This window comes from Protopterus annectens, chromosome 10.part0 (assembly GCF_019279795.1).
Source record: "Protopterus annectens isolate FY-2018-M chromosome 10.part0, PAN1.0, whole genome shotgun sequence".
NCBI lineage: Eukaryota > Metazoa > Chordata > Ceratodontiformes > Protopteridae > Protopterus > Protopterus annectens.
In genome coordinates, this window is record NC_056744.1 from 945210235 (window position 1) to 945229557 (window position 19323).

The window sequence follows — 19323 nt, forward strand, 5'->3', positions numbered from 1 at the left end:
TAAAAGCTTAGAAAGTTGACAGAATAACAGATTTTACATTAGCACACATTTTGTAAAGGATATAAAGTCTGAAACTTAAATGACTTTCATTGTTTAGTAACTTCAGTCAACAATGATTTGCCTGAAAAATACAAATTTTTATGAGGAACGGACCAAAAATGTGAGGCAAAAATCTGGACATTCTGCAAAAATCTGGACAGCTGAGAGCTATGGCCTCTCCAATGGTTAATGGAAAATATATATTGTAATGCTGTTATACAGGGGCAGCCTAACACCACACCTTTGCAACAACAGATCAAATTAGTCTCATTAGCCTCATATTTAAAGCTATGAAACATATTATATCAGACCTCACCAACCAGGGCACTAAAACATTGTTACTCCTGGACCCTCATCAATTCAACATTTTCAAAGGAAGATACTGCCTCTTTAGCATAATTAACCTCATTAATTATTTTGAAAATTTCACAAACACAGTGGTAAATCTAAGTTACTGGATGGGCAACCTCAAACTCTGCTCCAGTTTAACTTGTTTATGCTTGCTTCAGGCTGGAGTAAATGTTTGAATATTGTTTACTGGATAAGCTTACAATGGTATGCAGACTGATTGCCTAGTACTATTATTTACACATGAACCTACATTGAGGGTGACCTAGATTATGGAGGCTTTTGAACCTACCAATAAACCTCTGAGACAGATATGCTAGCTGCATGCTAGATTATACAAACAGTGTGCTTTGCAGAGCTTGAAATCCAACAATTTCTAGAAAGGCTGTTTATACCTGTGTTAAAGACAGGATAGTCATGATGCAAAAGAATACTTTAGACCATAGGATCCAACACTGGGCCTCACAACAGCACTTTATTTTTATATTTGTTGACTGGGCATGCACTCTGGCTTATGGACCCTTTTCAGGCACAACATGGGTCCATAGGACAAAATAAATGGCAATAACATTCAACATTTACAGAAATTATTAGCAAAGATGCAGTCAGTGCATAAAACAAACGCTATAAAAGCAAGTTTTTAATGTAAATGTTTTTGTTATAATTCAAGCAGACATAACTTATGATTCAGGTATAACTATAGCCATGTTCTCATCAAAAAGATTGAGTGGAAAGAATCAAGGACTATTAAGGAAAGCGTGAATAGAATTATTTCTGTCTGCATCCTTCTTATGCCACTCACAAGCATCCTGCTGCATTTAAGATCTAATTCAGTCCTCATATATATATAATCAAGCAGGCCATTTGTAAATGTATCACAATGTGTACACCTTCATGTTAACATTGCAGTAAATTTTTTGATTTCAGCAATTGTCTTAACATGGTGCTGCAAGGTGCTCTAGCACATAGGGTTGCCACCTTTTAAACTGGCCAAAGTGGGGCATGGGAGTGTGGCCTATATGTCACTGGCCACACCCTCTACCATGACATCACCAAAGGAGTGATGAAGGAGATGCTGTTTTGGGTGCACCAGCTAAATGCCAAAACCAAGAAAAATAGAGCAATTCTACCAAGGCACGACTTCACTTGTATTTTTCACACGAATCATCTTTATTAAAACACACTTTCTTCAGAATAAACCATAAAAGCTGTTATCATCACAAATACATTTTCGTCCTCTAGTGACTTTCTCAGATGAAATAGAAATGCATACCTTTTACAGTTCTTCCCCTAAAATACCCTCCACTTAACTGGTACTACTATCCAATTGTGCATATTATTAATGTGATCACATATACTTAATAGATGTTCATCCCTATAAAACTTTTTTTTTTAAATCCAGATAACTGGCTGCTTGAATGGCTAGCTGGCTGCTGCAATGGCTAGCTGGCTGGCTGACTGGCTGCTGGAGTGGCTAACTAGTTGACTGGCTGGCTGGCTGCTAGAGTGGCTAGCTGGCTGGCTGTCTGGCTGCTGGAGTGGATATCTAGTTGGCTGGCTGCTGGAGTGGCTAGCTAGCTGGCTGGCTGGCTCCTGAAGTGGCTAGCTGATTAGTGGGAGTAGCTAGCTGGATGGAGGAATGGCTGTATGGATGGATTAATGGCTGACTGGATGGATGGCTAGCTGGATGGATGAATGAGTAGATGACTATATTGCTGGCTGGATGAATGGATGGCTGTATGACTGGCTAGATGGCTAAATGGATGAATGAATGACTCCCTGGATGGATGAATAGATCACTGGCTGGCTGGATGGATGAATGGTTAGCTGGCTGGATGGATGAATGACGGGCTGAATGGATAGATGGCTGGATGGATGAATGAATAGATTGCTGGATTGCTTGCTGGATGACTGGCTGGCTGGCTGAATGAATGAATGAATGAATGGAAGGCTGTCTGGCTGAATGGATGGATGGATGGTTGGCTGGTTGGCTGGATGGATGAATAAATTGATGGCTGGATTGTTGGCTGGATGACTGGCTAGATGGCTGGATGGATGAATGGATGGATGGATGGCTGGCTGGATGGATGAATGGCTGGCTGGCAAATGGATGGATGGCTGGCTGGATGGACGAATGAATGGATGGCTAAATGGATGAATGGATGGGTGGCTGGATGGATGGATGAATGATTTGATTGCTGGATTGCTGGCTGGTTGACTGGCTGAATGAATGAATGAATGAATGAATGAATGAATGAATGAATGAATGAATGAATGAATGGATGGATGGATGGATGGATGGATGGATGGCTAAATGGATGGATGGATGAATGAATGAATAGATGGCTGGGTTGCTGGCTGGATGAATGGATGGCTGGATTGCTGGATGGCTGGATGTATAAATGGATGACTGGCTGGATGGATGGATAAAGGGATGGATGGCTAGCTGGATGAATGGATGAGTGGATGGCTGGCTGGCTGGCTAAATGGATGGATGGATGAATGAATGAATGACTGGATGGCTGGGTTGCTGGCTGGATAAATGGATGGATGTATGACTGGCTGGATGGATGGATGAATGGCTGGCTGGCTGGATGGATGAATGGATGGCTGGCTGGATGGCTAAATGGACGGATGGATGAATGAATGAATGGATGGCTGGGTTGCTGGCTGGATGAATGGATGGCTGGATTGCTGGATGCATGACTGGCTGGATGGCTGGATGTATAAATGGATGACTGGCTGGATGGATGGATAAAGGGATGGATGGCTAGCTGGATGAATGGATGAGTGGATGGCTGGATGAATGCTTGGCTGGCTGGCTTGGGTGTTTGAAAGAAAAAAAAAAGAAATATAGTTTTTTTTTCTTTAGCGGCTGTAGAAGCGCTAGAAAAAATGCTCTACAGCTGCGATCTTTGTAGGGTTCTTCCTTCCTCAATCCCCACTCCCTTTATGAATTTCAGCCAATTGCTGCATGATTTAAAACACCCAGACCTAACAGGGAATAGCTCTGCCTACAGGTCTGGGTTGGTAACATAACTGAATTGCCATTGAAAAGGTAGAAGTAATTGTGGCTTTTCCACGGTGATCAAAAAGTGGGACTTTTCAAGTCCCATTACTTTGCACAGCAGGCAACTTGATGAGGCAGCTAGACCCATGAGTATCCCACTGATAACGGGGCGGGTGGCAACCTTACTAGCACAAAGGCTTGCAACATCACATAGGGCTAACTTCATAGCCATGTTGAATAATAATGCGAGGGAAATACATATACTAATTAGCAATGTGCTCTCTGTCTCTCTCTCTCTCTCTCTCTCTCTCTCTATGTCTCTCTCTATTTATCCCTCCCCTGGAACCACCACCAGGAAGGCATCTACATGCTGAGTGATTCAAGAAATCACTCAGCCATGTAAATAAGCATGGCCAGCCTCACCATGTCATGGTAGTGAACACAGCCAAAAGGCTGGCTTCAACTACTGAACAATCCATATTACAGGGATTTGGGGGGGGGGGATACTAGACACCATGGAGTACTCTTTATTTAACTACCATAATGACAAAAACGTTAGTTCACGGATAAGGGGTGGTGCCAGACACCAAGGTTTTAGTGTACATTTAAGTGACATAATAACACCAACATCAGTACAGAGATTCAGGTTGGGGGGAGACACTAGACATCAGAAATTACACAAGAGGTATGTGCCATAACAACACTGACAGCAGCACAAGGAACAAGCTGGGGGGTGCACTAGCCCTCAGGGAACTTACAATGGTGCCATACCAGCACTTACACTATTACAGGCACTTGGGTGATTGAATAAAAGCTCCAAGTTAATAGTTTGTCATTAGACACTAAGGATTACTGTAAACTTGAGTGTCATAGTGGCATATAACGCAGTACAAGGATCAGTGCATGGGGGGAAACACTAGCTGCCAGGGAAACTATAATTGTACCATAATGGCACTTAAACTGCTAGAGGGAATGAGGATGGTAGGAAATACTAGACACCACAGTAACTAGGCACATGCTGTAATGGAACTTCAACTATTATGGGGATCAGGTGGCAGGGGGAGGACCACTGGAGGGCAGACTAGTCAGCGATGGGTAGAGGGACTATGGTGTGTGTGTGTGTGTGTGTGTGTGTGTGTGTGTGTGTGTGTGTGTGTGTGGGTGTGTGTGTGTGTGTGTGTGTGTGTGTGTGTGTGTGTGTGTGTGTGTGTGTGTGTGTGTGTGTGTGTGCGTGTGTGTGTGTGTGTGTACTTGTGTTCCAATATGTACTTGTGTGTGGAAGAGTGACTGTGGTGGACTGCCAATGCATACACAAGCAGCAGTTTACTACTCTGGTGCACATCAGCAATGACTGAAACATCACAATAGTAACTGTAATTTAGAGACATGCAAATTAGTTGATAATGAGGCCTTTCATCATCACAGCTAACATGTCTCTGAATTGCAAAATACTGTGTTATGTGAGCAGGACCTTTTTAACGTGAGGTGTATGGCAAGTACTAGGCCCTTTAATGAATTTTCATCAGTGTGTTTTTTCCAATCTTGTACAGCACTCAAATCAGCCACAGTGGCAGCAGTCTTATGCACATTCACAACATGGTCAACCCATGACTGTAGTGCATTTGATACATGTAAAACTTCTTGTGCACCTACATTTTTTACAAGGCAGTAGGTGAGAACTTTGCTTATTGTAGATATCTTCATAGGAGGTTAACCGTACTGTAGAGATGGAGTTGGCTCATTTAATGCCTAATGCCAATTCCAGATTTTATGTCCTACCCTGCAGCTTTTCAAGTAAAGCGAAAAAAAAAAACTTCACTTTTAAAATGTAGCAAGCTGATCATGTTCCTTAACACCTTTTGCCCAGGGCAGCTGCCCCTTCATCTCACCCTTGTTATTCTTCTTCTGAACTGAAAAAGACCTATAATGCAAGTTAAAAAAAAATCATTAATTTGCTCATTTTTCCATTCATTTTCAACTCATCATTCATCCAATTATGATCATAGAGATGCCAGAGGCTATGCTGGCACTTCTTAGGGACAAGACAGAACAACTAATTCTGAATGGGGCACCACTCCCTCACAGGATGAACACATACATACTCACTTTCATACATTGCACACACCTTTGGCCAGTTTACTATAATACCAATTTATTTATGGCACATCTTTGCGATGTGTATGGAAAGCAGACCATCCCTCTCCTTAGGAGAAGCTCACACAGACTATGTGAGAACATGCAGATTCAACAGAAAAGCCACTCCAAATGAGAACCAAAATGGGGAGCCAGACACTGTGAGACAGCAATACTAATAACTGTCCCACTGTGCTGTCCAAGTTCAAAAACATACATTTAAAATGTAAAAAATTAGGTTTCAAAATTCAACAAGTAAAATTCAGCAAAATGCGCTAAAGTTCAAGTGTACATTGAGGCAAATTATATAACATATCTCTAAAGAGAAAACACCATCACAAGACAAAAATGGCAGGTAGGTGCCATGCAATCTTACTATGCAGCAAAACAAAAGTGCCTCAGTGCTCTAAGAACTAAGTTATACCATATTGAGATGTCATTACTTTTAAGAATGCAATTAACTTTTGCAATGGTAGCAATACATTTACATCTTAAAGATAAAGAGTTCCATGGCCCTAGCTCAGAGATTGAGCAATGTGTGCAGGGAAATGTGGCCACAGAGATAACCAAATCGGATCTGCACAATTGCTTATATTTATATTCAAAAAAGGGTGGCACAGTGGTGCAGCAATTAATGCTGTCACCTCACAGCAAGAGGTTCTCTGGTTCAATTCTCAGCTGGGGTGCCTTCTGTGTGGAGTTTGCATGTTCTCCCTACATTCGTGTGGGTTTCCTCCGGGTACTCTGGTTTCCTCCCACATTCTAAAGACATGCTTCTGGAGCATTTCTCCCCGTGCCTCCACTGAAAACAGGATCTGTGGAACCTAGTCGGACTTTCCCAGTCAACAAACATTAAATAAATAAAAAACTGTGATCAGCTTTATAAAAGGTTTCAATTATATGTACAAATATCTAGTTCGCTAATCTCTATCCAGGCCTCCAAAAAATTGAGATTATAACACCCAATACAAACACCAAAGGTTATAATCTCTAACACCTTTTTGTCTTAAAAAGGTGAAGAGATGGGATGCAAAATTAAGTTTAGTCTTTGCAAATAGAAAAAGAGCAAAAATGAAAGTGCAAACATGTTTCTAAGCACTAGCATAATGAAAGCAAGGGAATTAGCTCCCATATTGTTTTCTATGAACATTTTAGATTTTAGTGGTAAGCTAGGACAACTCATGATGGCAGACAACCAACAGTCTGGAATCTCATTTTGATGTTTTGAAGAATTACGTTTCTCCATATCTTGTAGATTTGTGATGCATGCTAGTTTTATTCCATTAATTTTGAATTTGATGAAGTAATTTAGAGTAGGAAGGAAAATGATGTAAAGCATTATACTGAAGGCAATCAAGTAAAGCATATGAAATATCATTTTGGGGAAAGTTAATTATGAAATAGTAGCTACCAGGATGAACTTTAAAAATGTGATGGGGGGGTAGTACCTATAAAAGTATGGCTACTCCGGGGGGGGGGGGGGGGTGGATCCTAAAATGATATAAAGTCAGTGGGGTTACTGTAGTCATGAAAACCAGTACCAGAATCCTGTACAGCTCTAATAGTAAAAGTGCCATGGACAAAAACATCTACTCTCATATGATGTGAGCCTCTGCTTACACTTATTTTAACTTTGTATACAACAAGTACTGGTGGGGATGGTGGTGTAAAATAAATGTTTGCCTTTTCAGAAGAAAGATATATATTAAACCTCATTTCAGCAATACATATCCAAATAATTACTGCAGCATAACTGTTTCATTCTGTTGTACAGTGACCAGAGACTGGGCTGAATTGTTACCTTTGCACAGTGTCAATTTTAAGCAATGCAAGAAGATTTTTTTACCTTTTCACATAAAAAGTCAACACAGCAGAGCCTATATTTTTATCACCAGTGCAATTACCAGGTTTAAAGTTTGCAAACTTAAACTTCATAAACAACTTGCAGGTATTATTAATTTAAACTGTCCCCTGTCATGTAGCTTTGCGCTAACACACTCAAAACATTAAATGTTCAACAATGTGTCACAGCTGTAAGCATGGACAGAATTCAGTAGTAATGCCCATTTTAAATACAGCACCATGTATTAAACTGTACCCCATAATTAGACATAAAAATATGGCAGATTACAGTAAAGACAGCTAGACTAAGGCAGTGCTTACTTCATGCAATGACCAATTTCATTCCACACTATCAGAAAAGGCAAGTTACACCATCAATGCTTTTGTTTAAAACTTAAGGTTCCATGGTGCTTCAGTTAGGCAACCATATTCATGCAGATTCAAGCAGATTCAGTCTATTATTTGCACCCCCACCTCCTGTATTCATGAACACAGTGTGAAGTTTCATACCATAGCTGGACAGACTGTTTTTCCCATGACAATTCATAAACATGGATCACACTGCTGACAAGAACAAATGCAGCCATTACGAACCATACACCAAAATAAATATAATAAGGCATATGACTGAATATTATACACACCAGTGTTAGAGGGAAAGTGACAGACCGAATACTTCAGTATTATTTGCATTTGAATTCTGTGGAGTATCTAACTCCTTAAAGAATGTGACATTTTAAAATACGTCAAAGATAAAAGCTGAGGGTGGCTGAAAATAAACTCTGTAAGAAGCTTTACTTTCCTTCTTTCAAATGAGTAACCTATTTTTCAGTTACTGTGGGTACAGCCTGACCAGCCCAATAGCTTGACTCAGCTGGTCCTGATTCTTGAGCATTTTGTAGTTGCTATGGTATATTTACACAGAAAGAAAGTAGTGGAAAACAGACTTGAAAGGCTCAACCATACTTTAATCAGACTATCACTGTCTTTTTTTTTACTCATTTTCTTGTAGGAACAACTTTTCCTCAAGCATTTGCTTTGCACAGTAATAAAACACGAGCAGAAGGCATTTCTGACTACCCAACTTCTCAGCAAACTTGAGACGTAGAACCAGTAATTCACTTTGAGGTCAGCTGTTTTGAGTTATTTATCTTTGAACTCTACCTTCAGAGCATGCTACTGGATAGATTAATGACGTGCTAGAAAGGAATAAAGGAATTTTCCACACCATGAAGCTTATGTCCATTAGATGTTTATGATCAGCCTTTCTATAACAGCATGCAAGCATACTGCATGCTGAAACAATTATAGCCTGTGAGCTGAAAAGAAATTCTAATTCTTTCAGTAATTACTGCATTCACTGACAGCGTTCTTGTCATTGCAAAAACTTGCCATTCAGATTCCCCCACAATCATGGGCAAGAGCAATTCATAAAACCTTCAAGATCTCTACCCCTGACTGCAGAGGCCATCTTATTACTATATGATGTAATGAAGGCAATATGGAGGAGCAATTACTTCCATTGGTGGGACTGAGCATGCATAACATCTGTGGGAGGTGATTTCTGTGGCTGTGTCAGCAGGTTAGATTGCAACATGTGCAATCTTTAACTACAAGATGTCTTCATACTGAATTAAAGTGTGCATTTTTCCCGTTTTTTTTTTTTTTGTATAATATGTGTTGATGTGATTGCTCACTTCTTTAAGCTGAGCATAACATTAGCAGAGGATGAATATGGGTCCATCCAGCAGCTCATTTAGAAGCACAACGACAACTGATGACAAGTGGGTTTGGTCATATATATTATGAAAGCTGGGGACAGCAAGTGTATAGATGGCTTTGTGTTTCAGCATCACAGGTGATACTGAGGTAGGCATCATTTGAATAATTGCTACTTAGATCTAGTACTGTGACTGCACAATGGAGTAGACCACATATCTAGACTTACCCTATTGAGCAGCAGTGTTTACAAATCGCTCTTAACTTTATCATGTAATTTAATGCATAGAAGGCATTCACTATACAGAACTATGTTTATGAATCTCATGCTATGCATTGATCCATAATCCCCTTTTTTCCCATTTATTTTACACATGGGGTCAGAGTGTCACATCAGCAGTGAACATCATCTAGAGCCAATGGTCACACTGCCAGGTGGCTGTCTCTGCTATGGTTGTTTATGAATCTCATGCCATTTTGTAGAAATATGCTGTCACACTGTGGGAATTAAGTTATCAGATTCAATTACAGCACTACTATTTGCTCATGAAATCTCAGAAGTGAAATCATAGTCTGTAGTTAGAAGACAGTAAATATTGCCATAAAAACATTCAGTCTTACTTTCCTAAAGCATGCAGACTGGATGTGCCACTGATTATAACAAGATGAAGACAGCCTGCTTACAAATGTATACTGTGATCGCAGAAATATTAAGCAACGCTGGAAAAAAATGCATGAACTTCCATGTGAATGACTTGGTAATATTGCCAACTAATTGCTACTTGATGGCCTTGGAGAATTTGTACTGCGTGTGTGTGTGTGTGTGTGTGTGTGTGTGTGTGTGTGTGTGTGTGTGTGTGTGTGTGTGTGTGTGTGTGTGTGTGTGTGTGTGTGTGTGTGTGTGTGTGTGTGTGTGTGTGTGTGTGTGTGTGTGTGTGTATGTATGTGTGTTTATGTGTGTGTGTGTGTGTGTGTGTGTGTGTGTGTGTGTGTGTGTGTGTCTATATGTATGTATGTGTGTTTATGTGTGCATTTATTTCTACATCACTGAAAGCATGTCTCCTTGTGGCAGCATTCTTTGGCTTTAGAAAAGAGTAAACAGGATGAAAAATATTGGATCAGTACATCATTCACTCGCTTTGTACTGGCCCTAGTTGTGACTATCACTGGAATTATCAATGCCAATGGTCATTGTCAAGATAGTCAATGATCATACTGACTGGCTAACACTCATGCATACATTAAAATTATCCCCTAACAGTGTTATCTTCATCTCTGGAGCTTGTATGCATTCTCACAGGCAGCAGTAGTGTGTGAAGGTTCCGGCAAATGCTGCTAGCAGGCTATAGCATCCTCAGACTTGGAGCACAGACATAGAATTCACTTGATTTTCCTACCTGCTCACACTGCTGTTGCAGTTGTCTATCTCTCACCTTTTTCTTTTCATAATAATTCTTGACATTATAATTGAAAAGAAAATTATACACTACCCATATTTATGTAATGTCTAATGTAGTCACTCTAGTAACATGTCATCATAAATGAACTGAGTATCACCTACATGACATAATGCTAAATTGATAAACTGTGTCACAAAGTTGTGAATGTTTTGAAGAGAACTATGGAGTATTTGTGTAATAACAGTTTGTTTTACGGATGGTTTTGTATTGCACATTTCCAGAAATTCATCTTACACTTCTATCATGTGATATAGCAGTAAAATATGTGGGCCATAAGAACTTTTGGATTTAACCATATCCATTAGTTTGTACATGTAAGATCAAACTGTGGGTAGGAAAATGATGTTGGAATAGGTCAATCCAGAATCACTCTTGAGACTACATTGGTTTAGTGCTGTTATCTGACAGATTTAATAAAACTTCATTTCAATAATTCAATTGTTGTAAGGAAGTTAACAACTGTATTTCAATAGCTCTATTACTATGTGAGACTGGATTTGATTTCTAATTGTGGTCTTGTTCTAAAATTGACAGTTTTCTCTTAACCAATCTACAAATATCCTACTGCATGTGATATTTTTTCAATATAATGTTTATACCCAATTTTTCTCTTTTTTATTTTTCCCATTTCAGGAGAATTTATTTTCACTGCCTGTTGATAGTAATAATCTGAAACTGTCAAGTAGGGGTGATTATGATAACCATATTAAGTGGTCCCTTCTTACATCTTTGTGTGAAATATCTGTTTGTGATAATGTAAAGACACACAATGTAAAGTGGCTGACATCCACATCACATGTTTTATTTTAGCCATATTATTGTTACCTACTGCAAAGTTCCTTCTACACTCCATACATTTTTCACATTTTCTGTGAAAAAACATTTTATGCCTTTTGAGAAACATTCCTTGTATCGCCAAACATGTTATGAATTTTCTAGTTTTATGTATTAAAAATGCATGTGCAAGTGGAACACAGGTAACTGAAGTAAGTGACAGGCAAATGAGAGTCACTATTAATAAGCACTGTAGAACGTCCTTGAAGTTGCAGCCATGAAACACTTTATAGGTGGTAGAACAATTGCTTTAAATTGAATCATAATCCATTTCTTTTAGGCTATTGTAAAACAATGTCACAGGAGCTATCACAATTGTCTTCCATTAAGCCATACCAGTAAACCTGCAGTCTGTTTATAGGTCTCAGATGCAATACATTATCACTTGCAGTTCTTTACTTCTCTCATTTGTATACCCCCCCACCCCCCAGCTATATGCTGTCTGTACTCTACTTCCCCAAAATCAAAAGCACTTGCAAAAGCAATGTAACTTTTTATTCTACAGCAGAATGCTGCATATTCTTTCTCAATGATCAATAGCAAAATGCAATGCAGTTTCTTTAAACAAACATAACATGCTATTTGCTTCTTCTTCAGATTCAGCTAGTTTTGTGAAAGCATTTCCTTCAGTAAAATACCCTATTTACTTCTTATTCATTCTAAAGAATTCTTGCAAAAGCATTATAATTTTTAAATAACTTCAGAATATTATATATTGCTTTGAGATTATCTTGCTAAATACCAACAGTTTTAATCAAGAATAAATTGTTGCATGATGTTTCCATGCAAAAGTTTTGATTACATATCTTAAGTACTGCTGTTGCATAGTAAAGCTGTCATGTTATTTGTTGTGGCTAAAATTCATCACTTACAATTTTGTTTAGTACAATTTTTTTCAGGTTTCAAACTTCAGCAGAAGATTATACATTTTGTAGTGGTACATCTAGCTGTAGATTCTCTAAATGCTAATTCTCTGCAATCAACAGCACTTCTGAAAGTGCCGTAAAATTTTAATCAGCAACAAACCATGATCAATAGTGCTTATCAAAGCCCAAATTTCTTTATCAGTTACATGTTTTCTCACAATCACCAGTGCTTGTGAAAGCAATTTTTGTTGGTTTTAATCGATTAAAATACAGTAGGTTAGTCTTCTTGATTGTGTGATAAAAGAGCAGCACATTTGGATATCTAGTAACTATGTACCTTATTTACTGTGGAACACCTGAACTACATACCGTCTAGTGTTACTATAAAATAGTGACCTTTGGTGCCAGTGCTTTGAATGCAAAACACATTTGTTTTGTTTTTTTTTTTTTTTGGATTACATGCAAGATCACTGATGTGAAAATTAATAAGACAAACTGTGTGAGTCAGCTATATTATGTGAGCCAGTTATATTACTGGTTTTGCTCCCTTAGCTTGTTTTTGGTGAAAAAAAAATATAAGACCTTTGGTTCCTTAACTTCATGAAAAACTGTTATAGCACCTTCGCCAATGGGATAGGTGATGAAACAAAACTGCAACTAAATAAAAACCAACCTGCAGCACATGTCCTGTAGCAAGAAGATAAACTTGTATTCAACAGAATGCCTATCAGATCCAAATCTAATTCTGAAGACTGTAAGTGCTGGTCCCTGAATGAGGTTGATAGATAGGACTAATCAGTCATTGAGATTATGGTCACCTTCACTAATGACTTTCAAAATGCAGAAAACAGAACAGTTTATATACTAGGCATCTAGGTTATGAATGTCTCAAATTGCTCTTTGGGTAGGTCACCAGATTTTTCACTAACCACTAATATCCAATATATAGTAGTCAGAAAAAAAATTCATAGTGGCCACTCAACATATATGTATATATTTGATGTGTACAATGATATATGAAGCCTTCAATTGCAGCTTTACAGTACCACTGCTTTGCAACTATTTGGGAAGACTCTGAACCTTATAGAGTTTTCCACATAGTAAAATATAGTATCACAGGTGTTTACTACACTAATATCCAGTGGAGCCTGTTTTAAGACTAGTCATGCATCCCAAATGTTTGAACAGCTATGATACCCTTGTTAGTGTAAGCAGAATTTGGAAAATGATACGTTTACAAGCAGAGGCCTAGGTGGTGAACCACATACAGGTTGCCTGTGTCCATTATATACATTGTGCAAAACCATGGGTATATTTCCTGCACCCTATCCAGTTGTCCAAGTTACATTTGAATTGGGTTATGGAACAACTCTGCTTCACATGGATGGGGAGCCTGTTTAAAAGACAGGGCAGTTCCTGGGGTACATATCTGTCTCTCCAGTAGGTCCAGTTTATATCATAGACAAGGTTTTGTAGGTATGCAGGAGGTCCATCAGAGTTTGGTACACAGATGCCATGTTTACCAGGCATAGTTCTAATATCAACAGCTTGTAGGAGACAGAATCAGGGATATGGCTTTGAGGCAGAATGCATAGGACATGTTATTTATGTATGGTATTCTTTTAGTAAGGAACCTCTGTGAATGTTCCAGTTGTTGGATGTACTGAACAGGTACATAAAGAGGGGCCATTGTACTCAGTGATAGGTCTGATGAATACAGTAGAACAATGACCTCCTCGGATCTAGAACCATACCTTTGTTTATCAATTGCACCATATAGAATGAATTCCTTACTAACATATAGACATGATGGTCAGTGGCTAGGTTTTTTCTACATGTGCCCCCAAATCCCTGACTACTGAGTTGAATCTTAGGAGTGTATTATCAATATGATAGTACCAGGGTTGGCTGACTTCTTGAAGGATACTATTATGCATTTCTTGTCATTTAGTTTTAGTCCATGACTCTGTCAGCAGTTGTTTTTCTGTGTTAACCCTTATTGGGGAACATTATTGTGTGTGGTAGATTCCATGACTGCTCCTTACTTGCAATCATTTGCAAAAATGGTCAGCCAGAGGCCTTGACACTGGTTTTGACTTCAGAGAATTAGACTCGAAAAAGAAGCTGTCCAAGGACCAATCCCTGAGGGACTCAGCTAGTGACTGTCCTCTTTGTAATGGCGGACTACCCAATTCTAACTTCCTGGGTCCTGTCTGTGAGCCAGCTTCCTATCCACCGGGTTACATAATAGTTTATATCTAACCTCTTCACCCAGTCATTGGAGGCAATGTGAACTGTTTTGCCCTTGTCTTTTGCTTTGGGGACCTTCTCAAGCAAGTCTACCAGACTGAGTATGCATAATCTGCCCTTGACAAAACCAGACTGAGCTGGTCAAGTATCTGGAGGTTTCCTATTCATTATTGATCATTTCCATGATAATTCTTTCCAATGCTTTGCATGTGACTCTAATGATACTTATGGATCTGTACTTTCAAGGGTCTGTAGGTACCCCCTTTTATTTAGAGGGAAGATGGCTGCCATTCTCCATTTGTGAAGCATGAATCCTGTTCGGGGGCTAGAGTAAAACTTTGACAAATGCTGAACAGAGTGCTGGATATTAATACCTGCCAGTCCTACTTAACATTATCAGGATCTTTGCATTATCTAACCATTCAGACAAGAAGCTACACTTAGTAAAAGACCAATATGTGTATGATATGAACAAAATAATAAGTTCAATTATGTCATAAACCTGCAATTTTACTTAAAGATTCATTGTAGTACTTAAGGCAAGGTTGCCAGCAGTCTATCTACAAAATCTATTGTATTCACCTATATCTGCCATCTAGAGCTTTAAAATAGAATTTGAGTATGCCCTTTTCCATCTCTCTCTCTGGCCCTCCTTTTGATAGCACTTAAAAGCTGCAGAAAAGAACATTGTAAGCAAAAATGGTGTTATGTTTAATACTGCTGAGTCAACAAGTTTATAGTAAAAATATTTTTAAAAGCATGCGTGGGGACTGTATTCATTTGTGAGGACACATGGTACTCTTCAATGAGCATGAATGTTAGCCAGAAAAAAAAATTATATATATACATATATATATATATATATATATATATATATATATATATATATATATACACATATATATATATACATATATATATATATATATACTCTTGAGTATGAAGAAGCTAAAGTATTATGAAGCTGAAATTTCCCACTACTGAATATTTGTGGAAAACTCTAGCACTAAAATAAAATGGAAAATCGACTTACTTAGCAAGGATTGCAAACTTCAGTTACATCTGTGGGTAGACTCAGTAGGAATCATTTCTCCTTTATTATTGTTCTACTAAGTCTTCCATATCTATGAATTATTCTTTGAACAACAAGTCACATTCTTATTTTAAGTGTCACAAGTGTCAGTGTATAAACATAGTTGTTTTTTATTTGTTTGCGTTGGAAAAAATAGTAATGTTATATATCCTAATAAAGAAGCCAAGAGGTTCCAAAATCTGGACTTCTTCAGACAAAAAACAGAACAATATTTAAATACAAAACCTTTTCCCTCCATTCAGTTATTTTTTGTATTTAAACTTGGTGTCTGTGTACTGTTTTCTGTCTGAAGAAGTCCGGTGATCAGACCAGATGAAAAGCGCTTTACATTTATTGTTTTAGTATATTAAATTCTGTTGTGGATTTTGGAACCTCTTTGCTTCTTTATTTGTTTGCAGTTTCAGTGGTTCGTTTACTGGGTTTGTAATGTTATATATCCTGAATGTTATTCTCATGAGTAAGTTTTATAACTCCAAATGGATTTTTCCTAGATTACAGTAACTTATGTTAGATAGGAACATTGTTTTCTGAAATATACATTTACCATCTCAAAATTTAAATGATTTGCTTACTTAGTTTTTTCATACAAGCACGTAGTCTAGTTTCAAGACTAAGCACTCTCCGGTGAAGTTCTTCATAATCATATGCACCAATTTCTTCTTGTATTCCTGTAAGAACTGCAGATAAATTCCTGATTTCCTCTTTAAACTGTGTGATTAGTTTGGCATCTGTTTTGTACTGTTCCAGAACTGGGATCAGTGGAAGAAGTTCGTCCATCTTTTCCTTTAGCTCCTGTGAATAGCCACACATCAAACACATGATTATTATTGAAACGAAGTAGGTTTAGACATCATATGCTAAACAGGTTCTTGCATTTTACTTTTGCAATTCTGCATAGTGAGGATTTTAATCACGCATGTAGAGTTACCTAGACATACATAGCCTGTTTCCATAATTGCTGTATAACCATTTGTATGCAAGTCCAGAAATCTTGATATCACTGGATTTAGACTTGATTTTCTAATGTCTAATGTAATTTGCAATAAATACATGGCATGCTACTTGTATGTGTATTATTTTGATGAGACAGTAATAAGTTGTTTCAAGGCAAGGCACAGTGACTGTCTAGAAAGTACTTGTGCTTATTTAAAAACAAACATCAATAAAATTGTATATACTTTACCTGAGTTTTGGAATTCAATGTCAGACATTTTCAGGAATATAATAAAATAATTGCTTCTGAGTACAATATCCAAGAACATCTGATAATTCTAGTCCCTTGCAGAAATCTATTTCATTCATTGTGTCTGCCATTAGTAAGGATAACATGAGTGAAATTCACAATTTAGGGAAAGAATGCGACTAAGAAAGAATAGCTAAATAATAAATAAAAGGGATATTACTAATATAACGGAGTTCACAAAAACTGTTGTATACTGTCAACTGGATCACATTTGGTCAATAGGCAAAGCCTAGGGAAGTAAGAAGCAATAACAAGACAGGGACAAGAGCACAAATGAAAGCAGAGAAAATGAAGTAGTAGGAGCAATTTAAGACAGACATAATGTGAAAGACAGAGATAGCAAATAAAAAGTAAAGAGTGCAACAATGAAAGAATAATCAATTTATGTTTCATGGTTGTATTTGCCTTTTAATGGCGCTTTTCTGATGGTCTTTACTTTGAGTGCATGTTTGACAGCCAGAAAAGTAAAAATGAATGTCAAGTTAGAGTCAAAGCACAAAGCTTAAGAGTAACACTGTTTTTCCAAAGAAAGAAAAGTCACTGAAATATGTTCTTCTTCTGTTCTACCCCACATAATATATGATAGTTATCACTACACACGTTCATTATATATATATATATATATATATATATATATATATATATATATATGCAAACATTCATAGGTTGTCATTTTATTTTTATTTATTTTATTTTACATTTGTTGACTGGGGTAGTCTAACTGGATATATGTCCATTTTCAGTAGAGGTCTGGGGAGAAAAGCTCCACGTAAAAAAAAAAAAGCAGAATATTGCAACTACAGATACAGTTCACTTGTCAGACACAATAGTTGTGTACAAGGTAACATAGTAATTATGCTAGATAAGAAACAAAATAAAAGGTGAATTTATTTATTTTTGACCACACACTAGTAGAAGAAAGAAAGTATTTAGAAGCGAGACATTTCAAATCAAAGTTGTGTATAAGTCACAGAAGAACAGATGATTATTTACAAGGCAGGAACACAATTTAAAGGCATTGAATCATCTATAAGGCAGGGACACATTTGTAAAGGCCTTCATGGGTTTAATTATCATATTCTATAAAAGTCTCTGCAAAGAATGAGTTTTATAGAGTTTCAGGATAGCTATATGAGCAGACTAACAGAGGGGAAGGAGGTAATGGTCTTAAAAATAACTATGAGGTTAAGTAATAATTTAATACTAGACCTTGGGATAACAGTAAGAGGGATGTTAGTCAGGGTTGGTACAAGGGCATAGCCAGTGGGTTTTAAGGTATATTTTGAGTTCCTTTTTGAATAGTGGGGTAGAAGAAAGAGATGTGAGTTCACTAGGAAGTAGGTTCTAGGTTTTTCCCATAGTATTAGAGAAAATGGAAAACCCTGCTTTGTTATTGGGTTTTTGTCTAGTTATCAGTAGTTTATTTGCTGAGCGTAGGTTTGCAAGGTTTTTATATGGGGTGAATAGACTTGTGAGTATTAGTGTCGTGCATGGATGATAAAGGGTCTTATGGGCAATAATGAGTTGGTGGAATAGAATTTTATTATGCATCTCCAGCCAACCCAGTTGTTTCAGATTATGGCAGTGGTGGGTTCTAAAAGGGGAGCCAGTGGCAAATCTCGCAATGCTATTATAGGAGGTTGCCAGCTTGTTGAGGTTGCTTCCAGAAAGACCAGTGTATATAGGAGAGGCATAGAAGAGAGTAGAGATAAGGTGGGTGTGGGCAATAGTAGTTCTAGCTATGGGAGTGAGGAAGGGGTTAATTTTATAGAGTGAGCCTAGTTTTCTGTTAACTGACTTTATTGTGGTGTTAATATGAGTGTCATAGTTAAGGTTGTGGTCTATTGTTACTCCTAAGAGTTTGGTGATAGTGTCAGGAGATATGACTGTGCCATTATTAGATTTGATAGTAAAGTCAATAGGGGTAGACTTTTGTGTGGGAGTAAAGTGCAATAGTTTAGTCTTTTTCAGGTTAAGGAGGAGACAGCACTGTAAGAACCATTTTTCTACTATTTCAAAGACATTTTGGGTAAGGGACTGCAGTTCAGATAGACCAGTAGTGGAGTATATTAATGTGGAGTCATCTGTGTATTGTATGCTTGTAGCTTGAGGGATGTTTATATTTAGATCATTAATAAAAATTGAGAATAGAAGAAGGCCTAATATAGAACTTTGGGGTACACCAAGGGTAACAGGAAGGTGGTTAGATAGACTATTTTCCCAAAGCACTGCCTGTTGCCTGTTAGCTAAGTAGGACTTGAACAACAATAGTGCATGTGTATCAAGTGAAAGGGACTTATATTCAACAGTAGCTGATGGCTGACTATGTCAGATGTTTTTGAGAGATCAATGAAGGTTGCGGAGGAAAGGGTGTTGTTGTTACAGTTTTTGTCAATATGGTCAGAAAATGATAGGAGGGCAGTGGTGGTGCTATGGAAAGGTCTAAAGCCATGTTGTGATTTAGCTAATAGGTTATTTTGGAGAAG

The 19323-nt window shown here is 37.8% G+C and overlaps 1 protein-coding gene across 1 annotated transcript in view; it reads right to left on the minus strand.

Annotated features, from left to right (window-relative positions):
• The window catches only part of OLFM3 (olfactomedin 3), a 1205016-nt gene that overhangs the window by 56773 nt on the left and 1128920 nt on the right, over window positions 1-19323 (minus strand). Inside the window, exon 4 of the mRNA XM_044085722.1 lies at window positions 16167-16386. Coding sequence (XP_043941657.1) covers window positions 16167-16386 — 220 coding nt within the window. The remainder of the gene's footprint in view (window positions 1-16166; window positions 16387-19323) is intronic.